The 19,658-nt window shown below is 57.5% G+C and overlaps 1 protein-coding gene across 1 annotated transcript in view; it reads left to right on the top strand.

Annotated features, from left to right (window-relative positions):
- The first annotated feature begins 4,667 nt into the window (after positions 1 to 4,667).
- QSOX2 (quiescin sulfhydryl oxidase 2) overlaps positions 4,668 to 19,658 on the top strand; it is a 37,822-nt gene continuing 22,831 nt past the window's right edge. The window contains exons 1-2 of the mRNA XM_028094862.2: positions 4,668 to 5,004; positions 18,307 to 18,407. Coding sequence (XP_027950663.2) covers positions 4,668 to 5,004; positions 18,307 to 18,407 — 438 coding nt within the window. The remainder of the gene's footprint in view (positions 5,005 to 18,306; positions 18,408 to 19,658) is intronic.

Here is a 19,658-nt window from a genome sequence, read left to right as displayed (position 1 = left end):
TCCCAAAGCAAAAGGAACAATGGTGACCTGACCACAGCGACCCGACCCAGGGGACCGCTGACGCGAATCCCGAGCGAGCAGTGGGCGGAGTGGAGCGATCTCCTCTCGATGTCCTGGCTTTCTCTCCTCCCCTTGGCCTGTGGTGCCTGGAGCCTTGGAACAGAGGTCTCGCTCGTAATCCCCAGTGCCTGTGCCTTGAGGAGATTTCACTGTCCCTCTCTCTTTCCTGAGCCATGGCAAACAGGTCCCCGCTTTTCCCTGGATCCCTTTGACCCTGAGTTTTTTCCTGAGATCGTGCACCGGGTGATAGATGGGGGCGTCTCTGGGACCATAGATGACACCTGTGGCCCCTTCTGGCCCATGGTCCCGCCTCCAGTCTTCCGCCTGGCAAAGGCTCATTGCACACTCTGCAGGCGTAGGGACGTCTCCAGGTAGGGTAGCCGAGAGGGCATGCAAATGGGGCAATCCCTGATTCGCCTCCCTCAGGGAATGCCACCAGAGCGGGGTCCTAAATCGGATCACACACCCCGAGCTCTCATCTGGAGCTCTAAGTCGGGGAGAGAACTCAGTCTGCCGATGATAATTTTGCGGCAATGGTTGGCAGATATCCCCCGGGGAAGCGCCACGGGCTGTGCACCTGAGGATCTAGTGGGGAGAGGCTCACTGCACACAGGCAACCCTAACATTGGAAAAGGAAAAGGAGGGCACAGGAAACAAAGGCCACACGGGTACGGAGCGGCTCCACCCCAGACGCGCCTCGACCCTGCTCCTAGATGCAGAGATAGGAGGGGACAGGGGTGGCAGGGGACATCCTGTTCAGGCCCCATTCAAGATTTGGAGAATCTTGTGGGCGCTCAGGAGTTCCTCCTTATTTGGTAGATGGGGAATACGCCCCCCACAGCTCACACTCCCCTGGAGTGCATCCTCTACAGCTGACCCTCAAAAGAAATGCTTGCTATTCTCTGCACTTGTGCATGGTCCGAGTACCAACTGGAAGATGGAGAAAATGGCCTCCTGAGGGAAGCATGAACCATGACACCATTCTGCAATTGGACCTCTTCTGTTAAAAAAAATAAGGCAAATGATCTGAGGTTCCTTTGCGTGGGCTCTCCTCGCGCTTCGGGGTAGCACTGGCTTGGAGAGGAAATATGTGAACGGCCCAGTTCCTCTGGCTGTGGTGCAACAGACTGGAACAAGGGAGGGACACATAAAAAGGAGAAGTCAGATCTTGACCAAACAGACAGGGAGCTGCTCCACCAAAGCATAGCGCACCCCCTCCATACAAACCAGAGCCTCAAGCATCCTGTCAGCCCTCTCTGCTCCCCTTGCAGGAACAAGCCCCCAGTGACGGAGCGAACCCCGCACGGGTCTCCCACGCCTTCTTGCTCCAGGAGTTGAAGCAAATAAAAAAGTACACGGGGAAAAAAAAAAGTACATGGGAAAATGTTTGGATGATCCTGATGAGTATATTGAGGTCCCCCCAAAAGACAGCCAGGTCTTCCGTCTTATCTGGAGAGATAGTATGCTCCTCCTGAATCAGACCCTCTCTACCTCTGAAAAGGATCATACGGGTGGCTGTGATTCATGGAGATGAGCAGTGGACAATGGGAAACCCAGGCCCTCCTTGGAATCCAGCCTGCGTCCGAGCGCCCCTCGACGGGGAAGGCCCGAGACCAGGGGCAGACTCCACACAAGGAACAGACGAAAGAGAACCTCTAGAGGAGGCTGACACCCTTCCAGGTCCCACTGGGAGCCAGGCTGCCCGACTAATGATGGGGGGCGGGGGGGGGGGGAGTCCCTGAGGAAGGGAGATGGAAGACCAGGCATTTCTTTCAATGCATTACCGAGGGTGTCAAGCACACTTGTGACAGACCTCTTAATTATGCCCAGCTTTCTCAGGTCCAGCAAGGAGAGGAACCCCCTCAGACTTACTGGAAAAATTCTGAGAGGCCCTGATTAAACTATTAAACTTACCAACCTGCACCCTGATAATTACCAGGGGCAGCTTATTCTTAAGGACAAATTTATCACCCAGTCTACTTCTTTTCATTATATAGAGAGATTTTATTTATTTCCTTGAGAGAGAGAGAGAACACAGAGGCAGAGGAAGAAGCCGACTCCCCCCTGAGCAGGGAGCCTGAAGCAGGACTTAATCCCGGGACCCTGACATCATGACCTGAGCAGAAGGCAGACGCTTCACCGACTGAGCCACCCAGGTGCCCCTCATCCAGTCTACTTCTGACATTAGAAAAGTTACAAAAATCTCCTAGAGGACAGGAGGAAACTCTGGACAGCCTCCTGAAAATGGCTACCAAGATCTTTTGCGCTAGAAGAAGAGCCCCTGCCAGCATACAGCTAAAGGGAAGCTACCCTGTGGAGGCCTGGTAAAATGGGTTTCACCCACATGCCCAGATCTCGAGGAATCCGCTCTCTCCTGGTCTGCACAGACATCCTTACTAACCGGGTAGAGGCCTCTCCCTGTAGGGCAGAGCAAGCCTCAGAAGTAACAAAGAGTGTGATAATTCCCCGGGTCGGGCTCCCACGGAACCTACAAAGTGACAACAGCCCCTCTTTACGGCGGCTGTTACTCCAGGAGTCTCCAAGGCGCGCTGGGGATCCAATACCATTTGCGCTGTGCCTGGAGACCACCATCTTCAGGAAAGGCAGGAAAAACGAAGGACCTCCTCAAAAGGCACCTCAGGGAGCTCACCCAGGAGACAGGACTTCCATGGCCAACTCTGCTGCCCATGGTCCTGTTAAGGATTAGGAATACACCCCAGGGAATAGGCCTGACTCCATAGGAGATGAACCTCTAAAAGATTTGAAGCTCCTTCTCAGGAAAAATCCAGACCTTTCCTTGATGCCAGATAGGTAATGACTATTAGCTTTTCTTGGTCATTCGTAGCTTTAGGTGCTTTCTTGCCTTTCATCTTTGCCATAGGATTATATGCAGTGTCTCCCCAGGAGTGGGAACCCTGTCAGAAACCGTGGTTATGCTCCTCCTTTATTTCTTTTTTTAAGATTTATGTATTCATTTATGTGTGTGTGAGAGAGAGAGTGAGCATGTGCACCAGTTGGGGGAGGGGCAGAGGGAAAGAATCTTTCAAGCCGACTCCCAACTGAGGGCAGAGCCTGACATGGGGCTCGATCCCATGACCCTGAGATCACGACCTGAGCCAAAACCACGAGTTGGACGCCCAACCAACTGAGCCACCCAGGCACCCTTGCTCCTCCTCTGTTCTCCTAGCATTAGCCCTATGGGCTGCCTTGGCCTTCTGCCCATCAGACTCATTTGTCTGTGTGTGAAACTCCTTTCTGCTGGCACCCCCCCAGCACCCACATCTGGGAGCAAAAAGGCAGCCTTCAGCCTGTTAAAAGGTTCCACAGCCACACCAGTCCGTGCTGAGAACTGTTGGCTGTGTGTGAGTCCATCCCCACCAGACAACTGGAAGGCTGATCCGGCCAACTTCACGGAATGGGCAAAGGCACAGGCCAACCTCTCATTCCACGTTGAGGGACCACTTCCATTTTTTTGCAAACTTGAGCAACTACTTATCGCTCCTTAAGTCAGGAATGGAGGATTTCCTCATAGAGGATACCCCCGTCCTTGGACCAACATTTGGCTCTTGATACCAATGCTACCATCTGCATCCAAGCAAAGCACCCCTAGGGGACCAAGGTAGGAACCCTATCCAGTCACCAATGTAACCACACCATAACGGTGACAGATACTCGGGAGACTGGCATTTTACAGACGTCGGGAGACACAGAATGTTTAAAATAGAGTGTGTAAGGCTAAACCATGGGCCCGGATCACAGGAAGCTAGGACAGAGCGCCATGCCCACCGGGTCCTGGCGCCACAGCCTATATAGAAAAGTCCCTAAACCGACCAATGGGCGTCTGCCTTCCGCTCAGGTCATGATCCCAGGGACCCCGGGATCCAGCCCCGCATCGGGCTCCCTGCTCAGGGGAGAGCCTGCTTCTCCCTCTCCCGCTCCCCCCGCTGTGTTCCCTCTCTCGCTGTTTCTCTCTCTGTCAAATAAAATCTTTAAAAAAAATAAGTAAATAAACCGACCACTGGGAAAACGGTCACCAGGGGCCGCTGCCCAGAGAAGGCTTCTAAACCCCCCGGACCAGGCACTGCCGGGCCGCGCTGCCCCCGGCCCCTCCGGCGGGAGCCCTTCTTTCTGCTCAGTAAAGCTGCCGCCCTGCCTGGGCCCCTCCTTCCCCCAGCGCCCTCGGACGCGGATCCGGGGGACGCCAGGAAGCTTTATTTCCCAGGCCTGCAAAGAAATCGGCTGCGGTCTACTGGAAAGCCCCGTACTCCGGCACCACAGCACGCCCGAGTCTGGGTGGGGGTCTGGCTGCGTGTCTGAGTTAGGATCTCAGATTAAAAAAGTCAAGGTCAGCGCCCCCGGTGGGGCTTCCGGATAAAGCACAGGGCCCCCAGTTAAAAGTAAGTTTCCGACCAGCAGCCGATCGTTTGCAAAAATGAGTGTCCCGTTAAATTTGCATTTCGGACGCGGGACCTTTTCAGTTGCTAAATCTGGCGACCCTGGAGGGGGCGGGGCCTGGCGGGCGCTCGGGGGCGGGGCCGGGCGCGCGCGCGGCGCACGTGACGCCGGTTGCCAGGGTGAAAGGTCAGGCGCGCCGCGGCACTCCCAACATGGCGGCGGCCGGGGCGGCGGCGGCGGCAGCGGCGGCGGCGGCGGCGGCGGCGCGCAGCCAGGGAGCCCCGGCGCCGGCGGCAGCGGCGGCCCGAGCCCGGCGGCTGCCCCCGCTACTCGTGCTGCTGGCGGCGGCGGCCGCGGGCCCCGGGGCGGGCGGCGCGGCGCGCCTCTACCGCGCGGGCGAGGACGCCGTGTGGGTGCTGGACAGCGGCAGCGTGCGCGGGGCCACGGCCAACAGCTCGGCCGCGTGGCTCGTGCAGTTCTACTCCTCGTGGTGCGGCCACTGCATCGGCTACGCGCCCACCTGGCGGGCCCTGGCCGGGGACGTGCGAGGTGAGGCGCGCCCGCGCGCGACCCCTGCGCCCCGGCCTCGCAGCCGGCCCCCGGGGGAGCCCGGCGGGCTGGCGGGTCCTGAGGCAGAGCCCCCAGAAGCCCTCTGGCGGCCCGACCTGCGCAGGTGGGGCCGGGGGAGCCCCCCGCCCGGGCCTTTGTCCCTCTGTTTGCTGACGCACACCCCGCTTCGGCGCGCGGGTAGATCCCCCACTCCGTTCCCGAGCCCCCTGCCCTTTACACCCTCCCCCGCCACCTCTTCTGGTTTGGGTAGCTGACCATATGGTGGATGCTCAAAGTGAGCCTGCAACTCAGCCAGCCAGATGCGCTGGAGACCTCTGCGGAGGCAGACCAGGACCTGCAGGGCGTTCCTGGACGCACGTCCACCAAACTACACGGTCCTGCTGCCCACTGGTGACCAGTCCCTAGGTTCCTCGCCAGCCCTGCCCCGGGGCGTTGTGGGCGGGGGGGGGGGGCGTCTGCATCAGCCCCTCGCCAGCTGGCTGAGCTTTAAAATGGAACGTCGATGGCTCCGAAGCCGGAGCTGTCCTCAGCAAGAGTGAGGTTTGGCAGGAGTCTAGCTGGTGCTCAGCTAACCTCTAATTATGTATTTCCGCGGGCAGGAGGATAACAAATTGCTACACTTTCTTCCTGCACTTTTGTTTCTAAGTCTTATATCCTCTGTTGTGATTTTTTTCTCATAGCCAGACAGATTCATAAACTTCTTAAAAGCCTAAATACGGTTTTTGTGCAAAATTGTAAATGATTATCTTTAATCTGTGTTCTCTTATCTCGGGGTGTTGGGATTCTTGATTCTGAAGGCTTTGTTCTTTGATCTCTTGTTTTCTTAAGCCCCCAGTGTTTGGAACCGAGGAGGTGGACACACCCTCCTTAGTAGGTTCTCTTAAAGCCTTTGCTCTGAGAACAAGCAAGCATTTCCATAACATAGAGAACTTTTCAGTTGTCATTTGTTTTTTAGTGGCGGAAGCCGATATGTAAATGCAAATGCAAATGCCGGTGTCTGTGGCAAAACACTTGTTGCCTATTTTGTGCATATTTTGATTTTCTCGTTTAGTATCTGAAACATAAATATGGTAAGCCAGATTCGAACGTTACAAACTATTCTGTTGTTGAACCATCATGTAAGGAGCCTGGAAAATTGTCCCTGGAACTTGGAAGGAAGGTTTCTTCTAGAAAGAAGAGTGATAAAATCCAAACCTAATGGTGTGATTAACTCAGCTATTAGCTAAATAAGGTCACCTTACCAGGATTGGACGCTGTTCAAGTCAGGGCAGGAAGAAGGCCTGAGATGGAAGTGAGATGTGGCTGAAAGTGAAAAGCAGCTGTGGCCTGAAAAAGGGTGGGGACAGCTGCGGGGCACCTGGGCAGAGCCCTCAGCACTGAGGAGTGGCCCACTTGGGGTCCCCAAAGAGAGGTCACCTGGGGACTTGTTAGAAATACGTCAGCCCCAACCCAGGCCCTCTGGGTCAGAAACTGGGCACGAGGCCCAGCATCCTGCCAGCACAAGCACCAAGTCTGCAGGGTCACTGTTCTCAGGGACACCAGCCCTATGAGACACCTGCAAGGAAAGGCTCGTGGCCAAGAGCACCAGGAAACACAGCATATGAACTCTTCCTTGTGGATGTCCACCGCACACAAGAAGGAGTCCGCTAAGTCTAAGCCTTTGCTTCCCACGTGATCTACCACAGGGCCCTTTTTGTGCCCGATTTCAGCCAACTCCCAATGGAATCACTGGGAAGAAGCACCCTCCCTCCCCCCGCCCCCGCCCCCCACAGGGGAGCAGATGCCCATTTTTCCCTGTGGTTCCGTGTGGGCACAGGCTTCCCTCCCCCTGTCACCACTTTGGCCCATCAGTCACTTGTGAATTGGGCTGTCCAGTCCCTGGGGCACACAGACCTTGCACTGGGCCCCCTTGGGTGCCTCTCACCACCCATGGAGAGTGTCCAGCCAGCTTTTCCAATGCACCACTCCTCCACCCCATCTCAAGGCTTCTGGAAAGTGGGACAGGCTCTGCTCCCTGGTGAGATTGCCCGGGGTCATCTCACCTGGGGTCAGGGGAGCACTGTCTCCCCTGCTGTCCCTCCACCATTCCTGCCTTAGCGGCCTCTGCCATTTGCTCAGAAGGGACAGGAAGTGAGGGGTGGTCTGCAGAGAGTGAGGCTCCTTCCCCGCTCTGCAAGCCCGGTCTACTCACAGCTTAGGGGTGCCTTTGTTTTTCTAAAAGATTTAGATTGAACTTTAGCACTTCACTGACATTTTCAAGATTTTGAAAATAAATGTTTTTCCTTGTAAGGTGGCTTAACAAACAAAAGGTCTACTGTTAAGTGTAGCCAAATGTTCTAGTGTTTATGTGGATCTGGCTTAGGGCTGTCACTTCTAAATCCTTTGCAAAACAAAACCCTGCTATGTTCCTGGAAATCATCTAGCCCGGAGCTGTGGTGTTAGCTCGGTTTGTGATGCCGCCTCCTCTCACCACCCCTGAGCTATCTCTGACGTATCTCTGCAGAAACTTTGGTCAACTCAGGAGTGTCCCTGTCAGGATCACTGAGGCCTCAGCATCTGTTCTTACGGGTCTCGCATTTACTCCAGTCTTGCGGAAGCAGGGCAGATTTTCTGTAACGGCCCCTGGAATTCTAGGTGAGGCTCGAAGGGGAGCCCGAGACGTGGCGGGCAGTCATGTCCAGCACATGCCTCCTCTTCCGGTCCGGCAAGGGGGTGTTGGTGCGACCCATGTTGCGGACGGTGACACCCAGAGGCCGCACGAGGCTGAGTCATTCACATAGGGTCACACAGCTGAGCGACAGGGTGTGTCGCTCCAGGGCCCGAGGCTAAGTGTGTGGCGGCTGTGAGGCAGGTGCTCGTTCTTGCTGCCCAGAGTCCACTCCGGCTTGCCCCCCTTGAGCTCCTCACTCACCACCTAGTCTGGTCTTCCCACCCACCTGGCTAGGCCGCAGGCCTCTTGGAGATGAGCTAGGACCGCCTGGTGTTCCCCATGGGCCCATGTTCGAGCAGGGGGTGGGGGGGTGGGCATAGTGGCTGATGGGGGAGGGGTGCCGATGGCAGCGGGAGCGACTGGTCAGTGCGCCTGCAGGGGTGTGCAAGGTGGGGAGCCCCGGGAGGCTGCCAGGAGTCTGCCCGGACTCTGGAGAGGGTGGACAGAGGATTGGGGAGGCAGGCAGGGGCGACGTCCACCTGTTAGGGCCCAGGAAAGCCTGTTGTGCCCCCCACCCCCTGCCCAGGTAGCTGTGGTTAGCCCAAGTGAGACATGCCCATGAGGCCCGGACTCCGTGCTGACCGAGGCCAGAGGAGCCCCACTGTGGCAACGCCAAGCTCAGTGACACCAAGTGCGAGAGCGCAGATTGGCAGGGTGCCGGGAAGAGGGGCTGGGGAATTCGGGGCTTTCCTTCTCCCCATGGCAGTGTTGCGAGGCTTCAGCAGTTCACCAGGAGAGACGCTCGCGTCTGGGACGGCTGTGCCCCATCAAGTGCCCTGGAACGGCTGCCCCGGACTATGTGTAGAGCTAGTTTAACCCACTGCACCCAGCACTGGGCCAGGAGCGCGACAGAGACCCCGCCTCCGCTCTGAGAGGACGCTGAGCCAAGCACGCCAGGACTCTCCAGCCACCTCCAATAACTTCTACATAACTTGTGCTGGCCTCTGCTCGTCACTATGTGGGCTTAATTTCTACCCATGCTTCTATATCTTTTTTTTTTTTTTTTAAGTAGGCTCCTTGCCCAGCGCAGAGCCCAACACGGGGCTCGAACTCACAACCCTGAGATCATGACCTGAGCCGAGATCACGAGTCGGACAGTCAACTGACTGAGCCACCCAGGCGCCCCTACTCAGGCCTGTATAGCTTAAACTTGCACTTGAACTTGGCTCCTGTCTAAAAAGACCTTGTTCAAGCAGGAAGGGGCCTGCCGGGGTGGGGGTGGGGGTGGAAGAGTGGCCTCTGCGGGTGGGAACATGGAAGTCCCACCGCCCTGGCTTCACCGTGAGGGAGGACCCCGCCCCCCATGCAGCCCCGCCTTCCAGACAACCCTCTTCTTGCACCCTGTTCAACCTTGGAGGGCAGTGACTCCATACTGTAATCATTTTCTAGGACAAATTGATGCTTGCCTACAAGTTAGACTTATAAATACATTTTATTAGAACTTGGCAAGTAGTGGTACGAGGTTTAATCCTGTATGTTAAGAATAGAATTGCTTGAAGGGTAAACTTGAAATAAATTTCAGTTTGCTGTTACATAGAAGCTTAAGTCTTTGACAGGTATTTTTTTAAGCCTGTGCTACTGAAAATGGGCAGGCTTGGGAGCAGAGCAGAGCGTGGCTTGCAGACTCCTTCTGTGGATGCCCCTGGAGGCCACGGTGCCTCCCAGCTGGTGCCCTTTACCCCTGGGTTTGGTTGGGGGTGGCCTGACATTGTTGCCCAGGCAGGCAGTTTGCATTCGGTTTAGAGTGTTTCTGTCCTTTGTGTGGTGGGATCTAGACAGGCAGGAGGAGGGGAGGGCACAAGTTGAATGAGGCAAGTACCCTGAAGCTAAACCTTTGAAATAGTTTGCATTTTATTTGATAAAATAGACTGTCTCTTTTGTGTTTCCATGAATGCCTCCATCTGCCGGTGCAGTGACTGCTGGTGTCTCTCTAACCGAAATTCTTCCTCATCTGCTTTCCTCACAAGCCTTCCCGCCTAGCGCAGGCAGGCTTCCTTCCCAAGATGGACAAAGGCCTGGTGAGGTGTCAGCCCGCCCCTCCACTCAGCCAGCTGGCCCAGGTTTGAGCAGGCGGGCGGGCGTGCTGTGTGGCTGGAGTGGAGCTTGTCCCCGAGAAGCTAGGGCCGGCGGCTGCTTCTGCGCTGGTGCGAGGCACTGTCCTCGCCCCGTCCGTACTCCAGTGTGCCCCCTACAGAAGCAGAGTCTGCCCTGCATTGATCCCGCGAGCTGGAACTTGTCCTGAGTACATTCTGTGTGGCCCTGGTAGGTGCGAGAAACAGTGAACGAGACGGGGAAGATCCGTGTGGAGCCTGTGCCTCAGAGGAAGGGACAGACGTGAACAGAAACACAAAATGAGGCTAATTGTAGGTCATAAGTCCTAGGAAAATAAACTGAATGATTGGATTGGCACCGGATGGTGGAGGAAGGCCTCTGGTGGCTTCGGGCGGCATGTGACGCTCAGAAGATGAGGGGCACGCCCCAGCCGGTGCCACGGCCGTGAGACAGGCAGGACTGCAGGCGTCCAGAGGACTGCAAGGGGCCGTCCCGGCTCTCCGGGGGAGAATGGGGGAGGTTCCGATGGGTCAGGCGGCAGGTGGAGCCCGGGGCTCCAGGCATGGAGGCTGGATGAACAGCAGGAAGGAAGAGCGGTTTTAAGCAGGCTGTCATATGATCTGGTTTCTATGTTAAAAAATCTGGCTGCTGTCTGGAGAACCGAGGGCCAGAGACTGACCAGGGTCAGATTGGGACGATGCGAGTGAGCCCCGCCAGGGCTGGCCACCTCCGGGGAGTGCTGACGGACCTGGGGCGGCAGATCCGGGCGGGAAGAACCGTAGGGGCACTGACACCCATCTTTCTGCAGCAGCACGGGTTCTCGGAGTTGACCCTTCCAGTTGGTGAACAGGAGGAAAGACTGCATTCTAGGCAGTATTGCATTTTTGGATAGATGATTTTTGGTCAAAGCTCACCAAGTGAGAGGTCTTCTCTCCCGGGGTACAGCAGGGGAGGGTATGTTTCCAGGACACAGCCAATGTCCCTGTGCTGGGCTGGTTTTCTTCCACATCCTGCTGTTAATGAAACATTATCTAAAACCTGGAACTATGAAGAAAGAGGGCTGGCATGTCCTCTCCCCTGTCATTGTGGCCTGGTGTCACGGGCTCCCCAAGGGGCTGGTTTTCGGGGGCACGTACCGGTGTTGGACCCGGCGTCCTCACTGTTGGTTAAGCGTTCTGACTCAAGCTACGGCATAACTCATACACCTCATCTGGTGGAGGAACAGAGAGTTCCCCTGTCTGGTGGAAAAGGGCACCCCAGTGGTTAGGGGCTTCCTGCCCTGCTTTGGCTCGGAGCGGCTGTTCCTGGCGGGTCGGGTGCTCCGTCTGTGTGCCCCTGACCTGCTCCTTCAGTGCTCAGTCCAGGAACACCTTTGATGCCTGTTTGTCCTGCATTTGTACGAGTCATGCCTCTCGCTTTTTGGAAATGAGGCCCTGACACTGGCCGCGGGAGGATGCAGGGTCTGGAGCCCTCACACTGCCGAAGGTACCAAGTGTCTGGTGTCTCAGGGACGGCAAAGGGAAGCCCCCTGGACCCGCAGTGTTCTGGAGCGCCTGTAGAACAGTGGGGCGGCGGCCGGCGCACCCAGTGCCCACGCTCCTTGGGTAACACTGTAACTCTGGCCCTTTCACCGTTGTGATGAGGACAAGCAGTTGGGTAAAACCCAGGGAAACCAAGATTTTCCTTTATCTTTTTCATTTTTAAGCCACCAGCAGTTGTGCCCTATTTCAAAAGGCAGGGTCCACCTCCCGGGTGCCTGGAAAAGTTGAAGGAGCTTTGGAGGCTGAAAAGCCAGAGTTGGTGACTGCAGCCTGGGCCACCTCCACTTTCCCTGTGGCGGGATCTGCAGCCCAGACCGTGCACTTCCCCCAAGGCTGGCTGCCCTGACTGCGCCTCGCCTGGGAAAGCAGCCAGCGCCCCTGGGAGGACAGCTGGCCCCCGCTTCCGGGGGGCCCAAGAGTGGGGGCCGAATGTGGACGTTGGACCAGCTGTGGGGTACAGGCTGGGTCAGGACACTCGGTCTACCCAGAACCTGGGTGCTGGGCTAGAGACTGACCTGAAGAGGAGCTGTGTTGACCTTGCTCAATGTGGCTGCCAGAGCCCAAGGAAGGCTGCCTTGCCTGGGTCTTTGCGGGCACCTAGATGGGGGGTGGCAGCCACTCTGCGGTCTCTGCCACCAGGACCCCACACTGCTGGTCAGAGTGATGTTGTTCACTCCTCACCCTGCAGGTGTGTCTGAGTCCCTCCCGAGACCTGCAGCCTCGCAGGACTGGCCCAGCCCCTGACTCTAGACCCCCTCGTGCTGGCCGCCCCTCCCCTCCCCCGGCTGCCTGCTGGTCTCCACCTGGGGCTATCTCCCCTCCCATCCCTGCCTCTGGGACCCTGGTCAGTCGCCAGCGCCCAGGAGGGTCACTGGGAGTTTGCTGTTGGCCTGCGTGAGCGTGGGGTCCCCTGCTGCCCCGCTGGTGAGTGCTCAGAACACATTCTAGCAGCAGGTGCTTACCAGCCTTGCCATGAGTGGGACGTGTGGCTGTCAGCCTGTCCTCACGGCCCCCTTAGAGGGGAGATGTTATCTGGCCTGTCTTATAGGCGGAGCCCTGAGGCACAGAGACTGATAAGTTGCCCAGATCCTCCAAACCTGCTGAGAGGCAAAGCAGGATGTGGGCTGCACGATCAGCCTGCAGACGGGTGTCCTCATGTCATCCAGCACTGCTTGCCATCTATCTGCTCTAGGTGTGCCTGCTGGTGCTGGGACAGGCCAGGCAACTCTGGGGACACCTGGAAGGCCAATGGAGACGAGCACAGTAAAGGGGGCAGACGCCAGACTCGCCAGGACGTGACCTACGAAGAACGTAGGAGGACGCATAGTGTAGCTGTTGGGGGCGGGGTGGGGGTGAGACACATCAGGGCTAGAGGGCCAGGAAAAGCGGGGGGCCTGTCCGGACTGATTGAGAACAGCCTTGCTCCCAAGACCGTGGGGAGCCATCAGGGTCCTCTCAGGGCTGTGGCTGGGTCCCAGCTGGCTGCCGTCCACGTGGAGGCACATGGCAGGTGGAGGCGGCCTCTGCCCCGCACGGCTCCCAGCGCGCTGCAGTGTGCCGGTGCCCATCGCCAGCACGGCCTGCCTCGGCACCATCTCCTGCTTCTCCACCCAGGCATCCCCTTTGTCAGGCAGAGAACTCCCCTCGTTCCCCTAGGGTGGTGCATCGTCAGCGCTGAGCCGGCAGAGTGTGGCTCGCTCTGCACGGAGATCAGCTGGAACAGCAGTGCTCAGGTTAACTGTCACGAATGTCGTGGAGAGGAAGGCAGAGGAGGTGAAGACCGTTAGCCACCCGGTGCTTCTGTGACGCTAAGCGACAATTTCCTAGTTACTATCTCCGAGTCAAAGGATGGCACGGCTCAGGGGCAGAGGGCTCCTTGGGGCTGGGGCAGCCCCGGGGCCAGGGCGAGGGAGGCAGCACTGGGTGCCTCGCACTTACCCTGTGGGGCCTTGCCGCTCAGCTCTCCCGCCTGTAAAGTAGGAGTGGTAACGGTCACATCGCAGGCTTGGGCATGAAGCTTAAATGGGATAACACAGATCATAGTGCTTTTAGAACATTGAGTCCTGCACAGGATGCAAGAGGTGATGTGGCCACCCCTGCAGAGCACATGGCGTCGTGTCGTCCGGACAAGCCCCAAGGGTGCCGGGAGTGGGAAGGAGCTCGTGTCGCTGCGCAGGGCGCCGTTGGCTGGGCTGCACCTGTGGCTCAGGGTGGGGCTCCACGCCCACTAGAGGACAGCTGGCTCCCCACTTCCGGGGGGCCCAAGAGTGGGGGACAAATGTGAACGTTGGACCAGCTGTGGGGTACAGGCTGGGTCAGGACACTCTGTCTACCCAGAACCTGGGTGCTGGGCTAGAGACTGACCTGAAGAGGAACACGGTTCCTGCCTGTGCGGAGAGGGCCCTGGTCGGGTGGAGAAGCAGTAGAAAATGTATTGGCAATACAAGGATAAGTTGTTTTCCTAAGGAATCAGTTTTCTGTATGTTTAACAAGGAAACACGCTGTGCAAAGGCTTGTTGATGAAGTGGTTGATTTCGTTCCACACGTGACCATGTGGGGTTTGAAGGAGCACGTGTGTGTGCGCTGCATGGCCGGGAGTGGGCTGGATTTGAAGGAGGGAGTGTCTTCATCTGGAGCTTATAGGAGAAAGGGAGACATTCGCAGCACTCTTTTTTAAGATTTTATTTATTTATTTGACAGAGAGACACAGTGAGAGCGGGAACACAAGCAGGGGGAGTGGGAGAGGGAGAAGCAGGCTTCCCGCGGAGCAGGGAGCCCGATGTAGGGCTTGATCCCAGGACCCTGGGACCATGACCTGAGCCGAAGGCAGACGCTTAACGACTGAGCCACCCAGGTGCCCCTCGCAGCACTTTGAGAATGTTCAGGTCGGCACACTCGTGTTGTGTGTGTGCCGTGTGCCTGTGACATGGTGTTGCAAGCTGATTCTGAACCCTGGGCAGATTCCTTAGCCTCTCTGACCCTCAGCCTCCTCATCTGTAGCATCCTGCCTGTTTCAGCCAGCAGACTTCCACAGTAGATGATTTGGTAAGAAAGCTTTGTAAAGTACCGTGTAGTTGACTTTGTTTTGGAAGCAAGACTGGTGGGGAGCTTTTCTTGCCATTTTAACTGTGCCTGGGCAGAGAATCAGGGCAGGCCTCCCTATGGGGGTGACATTTGTGTTGAAATCGATGAATAAAGCAGCAAGTACAAGTCAGAGGAAAGTGTGTTCCACCCAAGGAAGAGCAGGTGCAAAGGTCCTGGGGCAGGAATGCGCCTAGACTTGTCTGTGGCTTGGGGGAGGGGGGGAGTGAATGAGGAAGAGATGATGAGGGTACAAGTGCAGTGAGGTACGCCATCTGGAAGGTTACAAGGACACACAGGAGGTGATCTTGCCTGCAGATGTGCATGCCTTGCTGAGGGCTAGGCCACCCCCTGGGGCCCCTTCCAATAGGTTAGAATTTGAAGAATCACATAGCTCAATCTTGATCAGAATGTTTGCTTTCTTATCATGGGAACACAGTAGGTGGGAACAGCTGGCAGATACTGGGGCCTGGCGGCGGGGTGGGGGGTTCTGCCTAGAAAGCGAGCAGCCCAGTCAGCACAGTAGGTCTGGAGGGGGTGTGGGAGCCTGGCTACTGGTGGCTGCCCGGGGACACAGACTTTATCCTGCGTGTGCTCAGAGCTGGGCGCGTGGACGTGACCGCTGCGTCACACAGTCGTGGCGGGGGCGGGGGGCCTGTGCTGCAGAGCTGCTTTCGAGGCCTTACTCTGATCTGGGGCTGTGGTCTGAGCCTGGGGCGCGGGTGCCGGACAGCCTGACAGCCTCCAGTTCTCGGGGGCATAGCAGCTGCCTTCAGGGTTGCCGGGTTGTTGACGGCAGGGCTGACAGCCGTTCTTACCTCCACACGGGAAGCCAGTGTGTTCACACTGTCTCTCGCGCCGTGTTAGACTCAGAAGGGTTATTAAAATGTGGCTGGTGCCGCCATGGCCTTGGGTTGGTCAGGATCACTGTCATCTGCAGCGTCACGACCTGTGGTATCTGTTTTGCGGAGTGCTGTTTGGAGCCTCTCTACACCGGGGACTCCAGGAGGGTGGAAACCAAGCAGAGCACAAGTAGCCGCAGGGTGCACGTGCACAAGACAGTGTCTGCCAGCGCCCTGCAGACGGGGGTGGGGATGCATTCGCTTTTGTGCGTGAGACACACTTAGTAAGAAGAATCTGAAAAACAAAAGAAGTCAGACCAAGTCCCACCATGAAAACCAAACCATAGCGAACATCTTGGAGTGCATTCTTTCCATTTTTCTTCCCTGTTCCTGGTCTGGCTTGATTATTCATTGATTCCACCAAATGCTCAGTGTTAGCCCTTGGGGCAGTTCTTCATTTTCTTACATACTTTTTCTGGGCAGTGGGTGCTTTTGTTTTTTTAAGCATGAAATGACAATGTGTCATGGAAATTCCCAGTAAACAGTGAAACCCTGTGTTTGTGAGACAGGAACGAGGTAGCAAACAGGAGGCGTTTTGGCAAGATGAATGGGAAGAGAAGCGAGGATGACAGGCTGGGGAAGGTTCCCCCAGCAGGGCAGTGGAAACCGCCGTGGGGGGCGCCGTGTGCGGGGTGGGGGGCCGCCGCCAAGGAGGGTGCCACGTGCAGGGTGGGGGGCCACCGCCAAGGAGGGCGCCGCGTGCAGGGTGGGGGGCCACCGCCAAGGAGGGTGCCGCGTGCAGGGTGGGGGCCGCCACCGTGGAGGGCACCGTGTGCAGGGTGGGGGGCGCCGTGTGCAGGGTGGAGGGCGCCGTGTGCAGGGTGGGGGGCGCCGTGTGCAGGGTGGGGGGCGCTGTGTGCAGGGTGGAGGGCGCCGTGTGCAGGGTGGGGGGCCACCGCCAAGGAGAGTGCCACGTGCAGGGTGGGGACCGCCACCGTGGAGGGCACCGCATGCAGGGTGAAGGGTGCTGTGTGCAGGGTGGGGGGCCGCCGCCATGGAGGGCGCTGTTGGCACGGCGCTGAGCTGCATGCTCTGGGCCATCTGCTGCACTAATTGGATGAGAGTATTAACTGTTCTTCCTTAGTTCCATGTAATTCGAGACTCCAGAAAGATGTGACCGGTGGTTCAGGAAGGTTCCGTGATTCTTGTTTCGAGCCATCTGAAATGGCCTCGGGACAGGAATTGGTTTCAAGGAGGCAACGTGAGCCGAACAGTATTTGGTCATTGGTGGTGAAAGCCAGCTGCAGCTTTTTTCCACTTGATTCTTCCCATCACGTTGATATTGGTAAATGTTTTTGCAAGGACAGGGGAGGAAGGTGAGGATCTTTTAGCACAAGTGGTGCGTTAGATGGGAAACTGGCAGCTATGGTCTTGGCCATGTCTAAGAGTGCTCGTGTGGTATGGATCTCGTCATGGCCAGTGTCTTCTCTCCTCCCAGACACGTGTTTAATGGAACCTCTGAAGTTCCAGATCATAGCCAGTACCCAGATCAAACTTGAGTGATGTGCTTTTTAACCAGACTACTGCTTTAGACTGGTGGTGTCCTGTGAGGACCCATAGCAGCACAGGGCCTCCTCAGGGTCTCAGTGAGACACCCGTGAGCCCCCATGCAGCACTCCCTTGGCTGCAGGAGACCAGGAGCGGACCCGCCCACCCGCGGGGCGGCCCCGTGCCTCCAGGCCAGTGTCTGGAGTGCCTGGGTCCCGCCTGAGGCTCCTTGGCGGTGAGTGTTATGCCGCTGTCCGCAGACGGCTGCGCTCCTCTGCCCTGCTTCCCCAGGTGCCCCCCCGAGCAGCCTGGAGATGTTCGGTGGTATCAACCGGAACATCCTAGGGAAAGGGAGCAAATCTTTTAAAGAGAGAAGCTCACTTTTTAGAGGGTACTGGAGAAGCCGTGCCTTTGAGACTGGTGACCACAGGGCCAAGCCAAGCACTCGTCTCCCTGTGTGCACTGCGCCTCAGGGTTGCTGTGAGCTAGGCTCCTCTGTGCACGAGTGTCCTGTCCATACATGATGCAGGGGTGAGATGACATGCCGCCCACGTTCGGTGGGGGGGTGCTGTTGGGAAGAAGGGAGTGAGCCAGAGGTCACCTACCCACAGCAGCAGCTGGGAAGCCATCTCCCCAGAGCATCAGGCTCGAGTCACCGTGCAGGTGCACACAGGTTGCAGGAGATGGGGCGCAGAGGTGCTGTCAGCACGGCCCCGACGGTGGGGGCACCCAGGGTCTTCGACAGGGAGTGCGGGGGGTAGCGGAGCAGTAGATGAGAAGACACACCGCAGTCGCAGCCTCCTGACCAGTGAAACTTAGGGAGATGCGAACCCTGAGTAGAGCGTGTGTGTGTGTGTGTTTGTGTGTGTGACTCGGTGTGACCGTAGCCACCGCCGGCTGTGACCTGGCAGCAGGGTAGTTCTGGGAGCGGGCCACCTGGCCAGAGCTGGTATGACCTTGTGATATTCACATGTGGTGACATTCCCACGAGAAAACCTTTAAAGATAGGCAAAATACATATTTAAAACTGCTCCTGTTCTACTCCCAGGACCAGAGACCACATTCAAGGGTCTGGCGGAGGCGTCCAGGGAAAGTAGAAACCACTTCCCAGAAAGACCGCGGCTCGGACGCTGCAGCCTCGGATTCTCATTTGCACGAGTGCCCCTGGGAGTGTCGTCGCTACACGTGCAGGGCCGGGCCTCTCCATCTGCAGGCGCACTCTCGGCGGCCCCGCACAAGGCCAGCACGGTGGCTTCCGTCCGGCAGGGCCGTGCTCCATTAGGAGCACCCTCATTAGGCTTGCACCCTCAGCAGAAGTCCGTCCGCCGTGTTGTCCATGATGGGAGACACCTCCAGCCCAGGGAGGCTTTGCCCGCCTCTCCCAGCCTGACGCAGGAACGCTCTGTGCACGCGAGGGCTGGATCCATGACCTGGGGGAGGCGTGGGCTGGTGGCCCACGTGGATGTGGGCCCAGACCCACACTGAAGGTCACGCTCCTGCTTTTCAGACTGGGCTGCTGCCATCCGTGTTGCCGCCCTGGACTGCGCGGAGGAGGAGAACCACGAGGTGTGCCGAGCCTATAACATCCACTTCTACCCCACCTTCCGGGTGAGCACCCCTGCCCTCTCCCGCGGGCCTGCTCTCCTCCCACCCTGTCTCTCCTCTCTTTCCACCGGAGGGGCGCCTTCCCGCGACATTCACTGCGTGTGTAACTCCTACACTCGGGCACATGGGGCATGTGACTTGGGACTTAGCAGGAACTCATTTACACGGGGTCACCTTTCGCGTTCCGCCCTCTTGGGTTGTGCATGTTGCCAGGGCTGGGGGGCTGTATGTGCACACCCAGCCCCCCACCCCACGGCAGCAGCAGAGGAGGGCGAGGTCTGCAGCCCGTAGACCCGGTGGGCGTGGGCATGCTCGGGGCTGCCATCAGGGCCGTGGGCCAGGTGTCTCCTCCCCAACCCCCTGCGTGTGTGGCCCATGTCAGGCTCGGCGCTGTTGGCTCACCATATATGTGGTGGGTCGGGTTGTCAGAGTGACACCTGGCGGGTACCTGTGGGTGGCCCTTCAGGCAGGTTTTACCCTTTCTTCCCCTGTGGGCAGAGAACAGACAAACCTGTTGAGAAGATTCTGAAGAAGCACGTGCGGGGTGTGTGCTCACATGCGTGTGTGCACTTGCGGTCCCGTGCGGGCACACGGGCGCATCAGGGCGGTGTTTACATCCCAGAAAACATGCAGCCTCTGAGGAAGCTTGCACCCCGCCCCAGTCTTCGTAAAACCCTGTGCTCTGTGTGGCTTGCAGCCCAATGCTTTCCAGCTGCTTACGTGGCTGGGCTTTGTGGCAGCCACGCCTCCACCCCACCCAGTGATGCTCCTCTGGAGTTTTGCGTAACTCATCCTCGGCTTTCTTGTCTGAGTTTTATTTTGTTTTAGCTGCACACACAGGGTGTTGCGCTCAGTGTGAGCTCCGGGCCTTCTCTCTCGTGCTGAACAGGTGTTCTGAGAGCACCCCGCACCCTTGGCTGTGGCTTCGGTCCCCTAAGAACACCTCCTTGTGTGACTGCGGCCATGTCTTCTGTTCACAGGCCCTGTGTCACCCCATCTGCTCCTTCCGTTTGCCCATTTTGCTCTTGGGTATTTGCAGTTTTCTTAACTGATTCACAGGAGTCCTGTACGCATCCTTGACACTGACTTTTCTTTCAGTTGTGAGAACTGAGAGTGTCTTCACCTGGTTTGCAGTTCTCACCTTCTTCAGCATCTCTTCTAGAGAAGGTTTTTAATTTTAATAGTTTCTTTTCTTCTGCTCACCCTCCCTGTAAGTCGTTTGTGTCACTCGAGCCTACCGTTAAGATACGTATT

Source organism: Eumetopias jubatus, unplaced genomic scaffold (assembly GCF_037043125.1).
Source record: "Eumetopias jubatus isolate StellerSeaLion01/CBP00866 unplaced genomic scaffold, mEumJub1_p1.0 scaffold_15, whole genome shotgun sequence".
NCBI classification, from domain to species: domain Eukaryota; kingdom Metazoa; phylum Chordata; class Mammalia; order Carnivora; family Otariidae; genus Eumetopias; species Eumetopias jubatus.
Note: the sequence above shows the minus strand (reverse complement) of the source record. Positions and strands in the feature narration are given on the sequence as shown.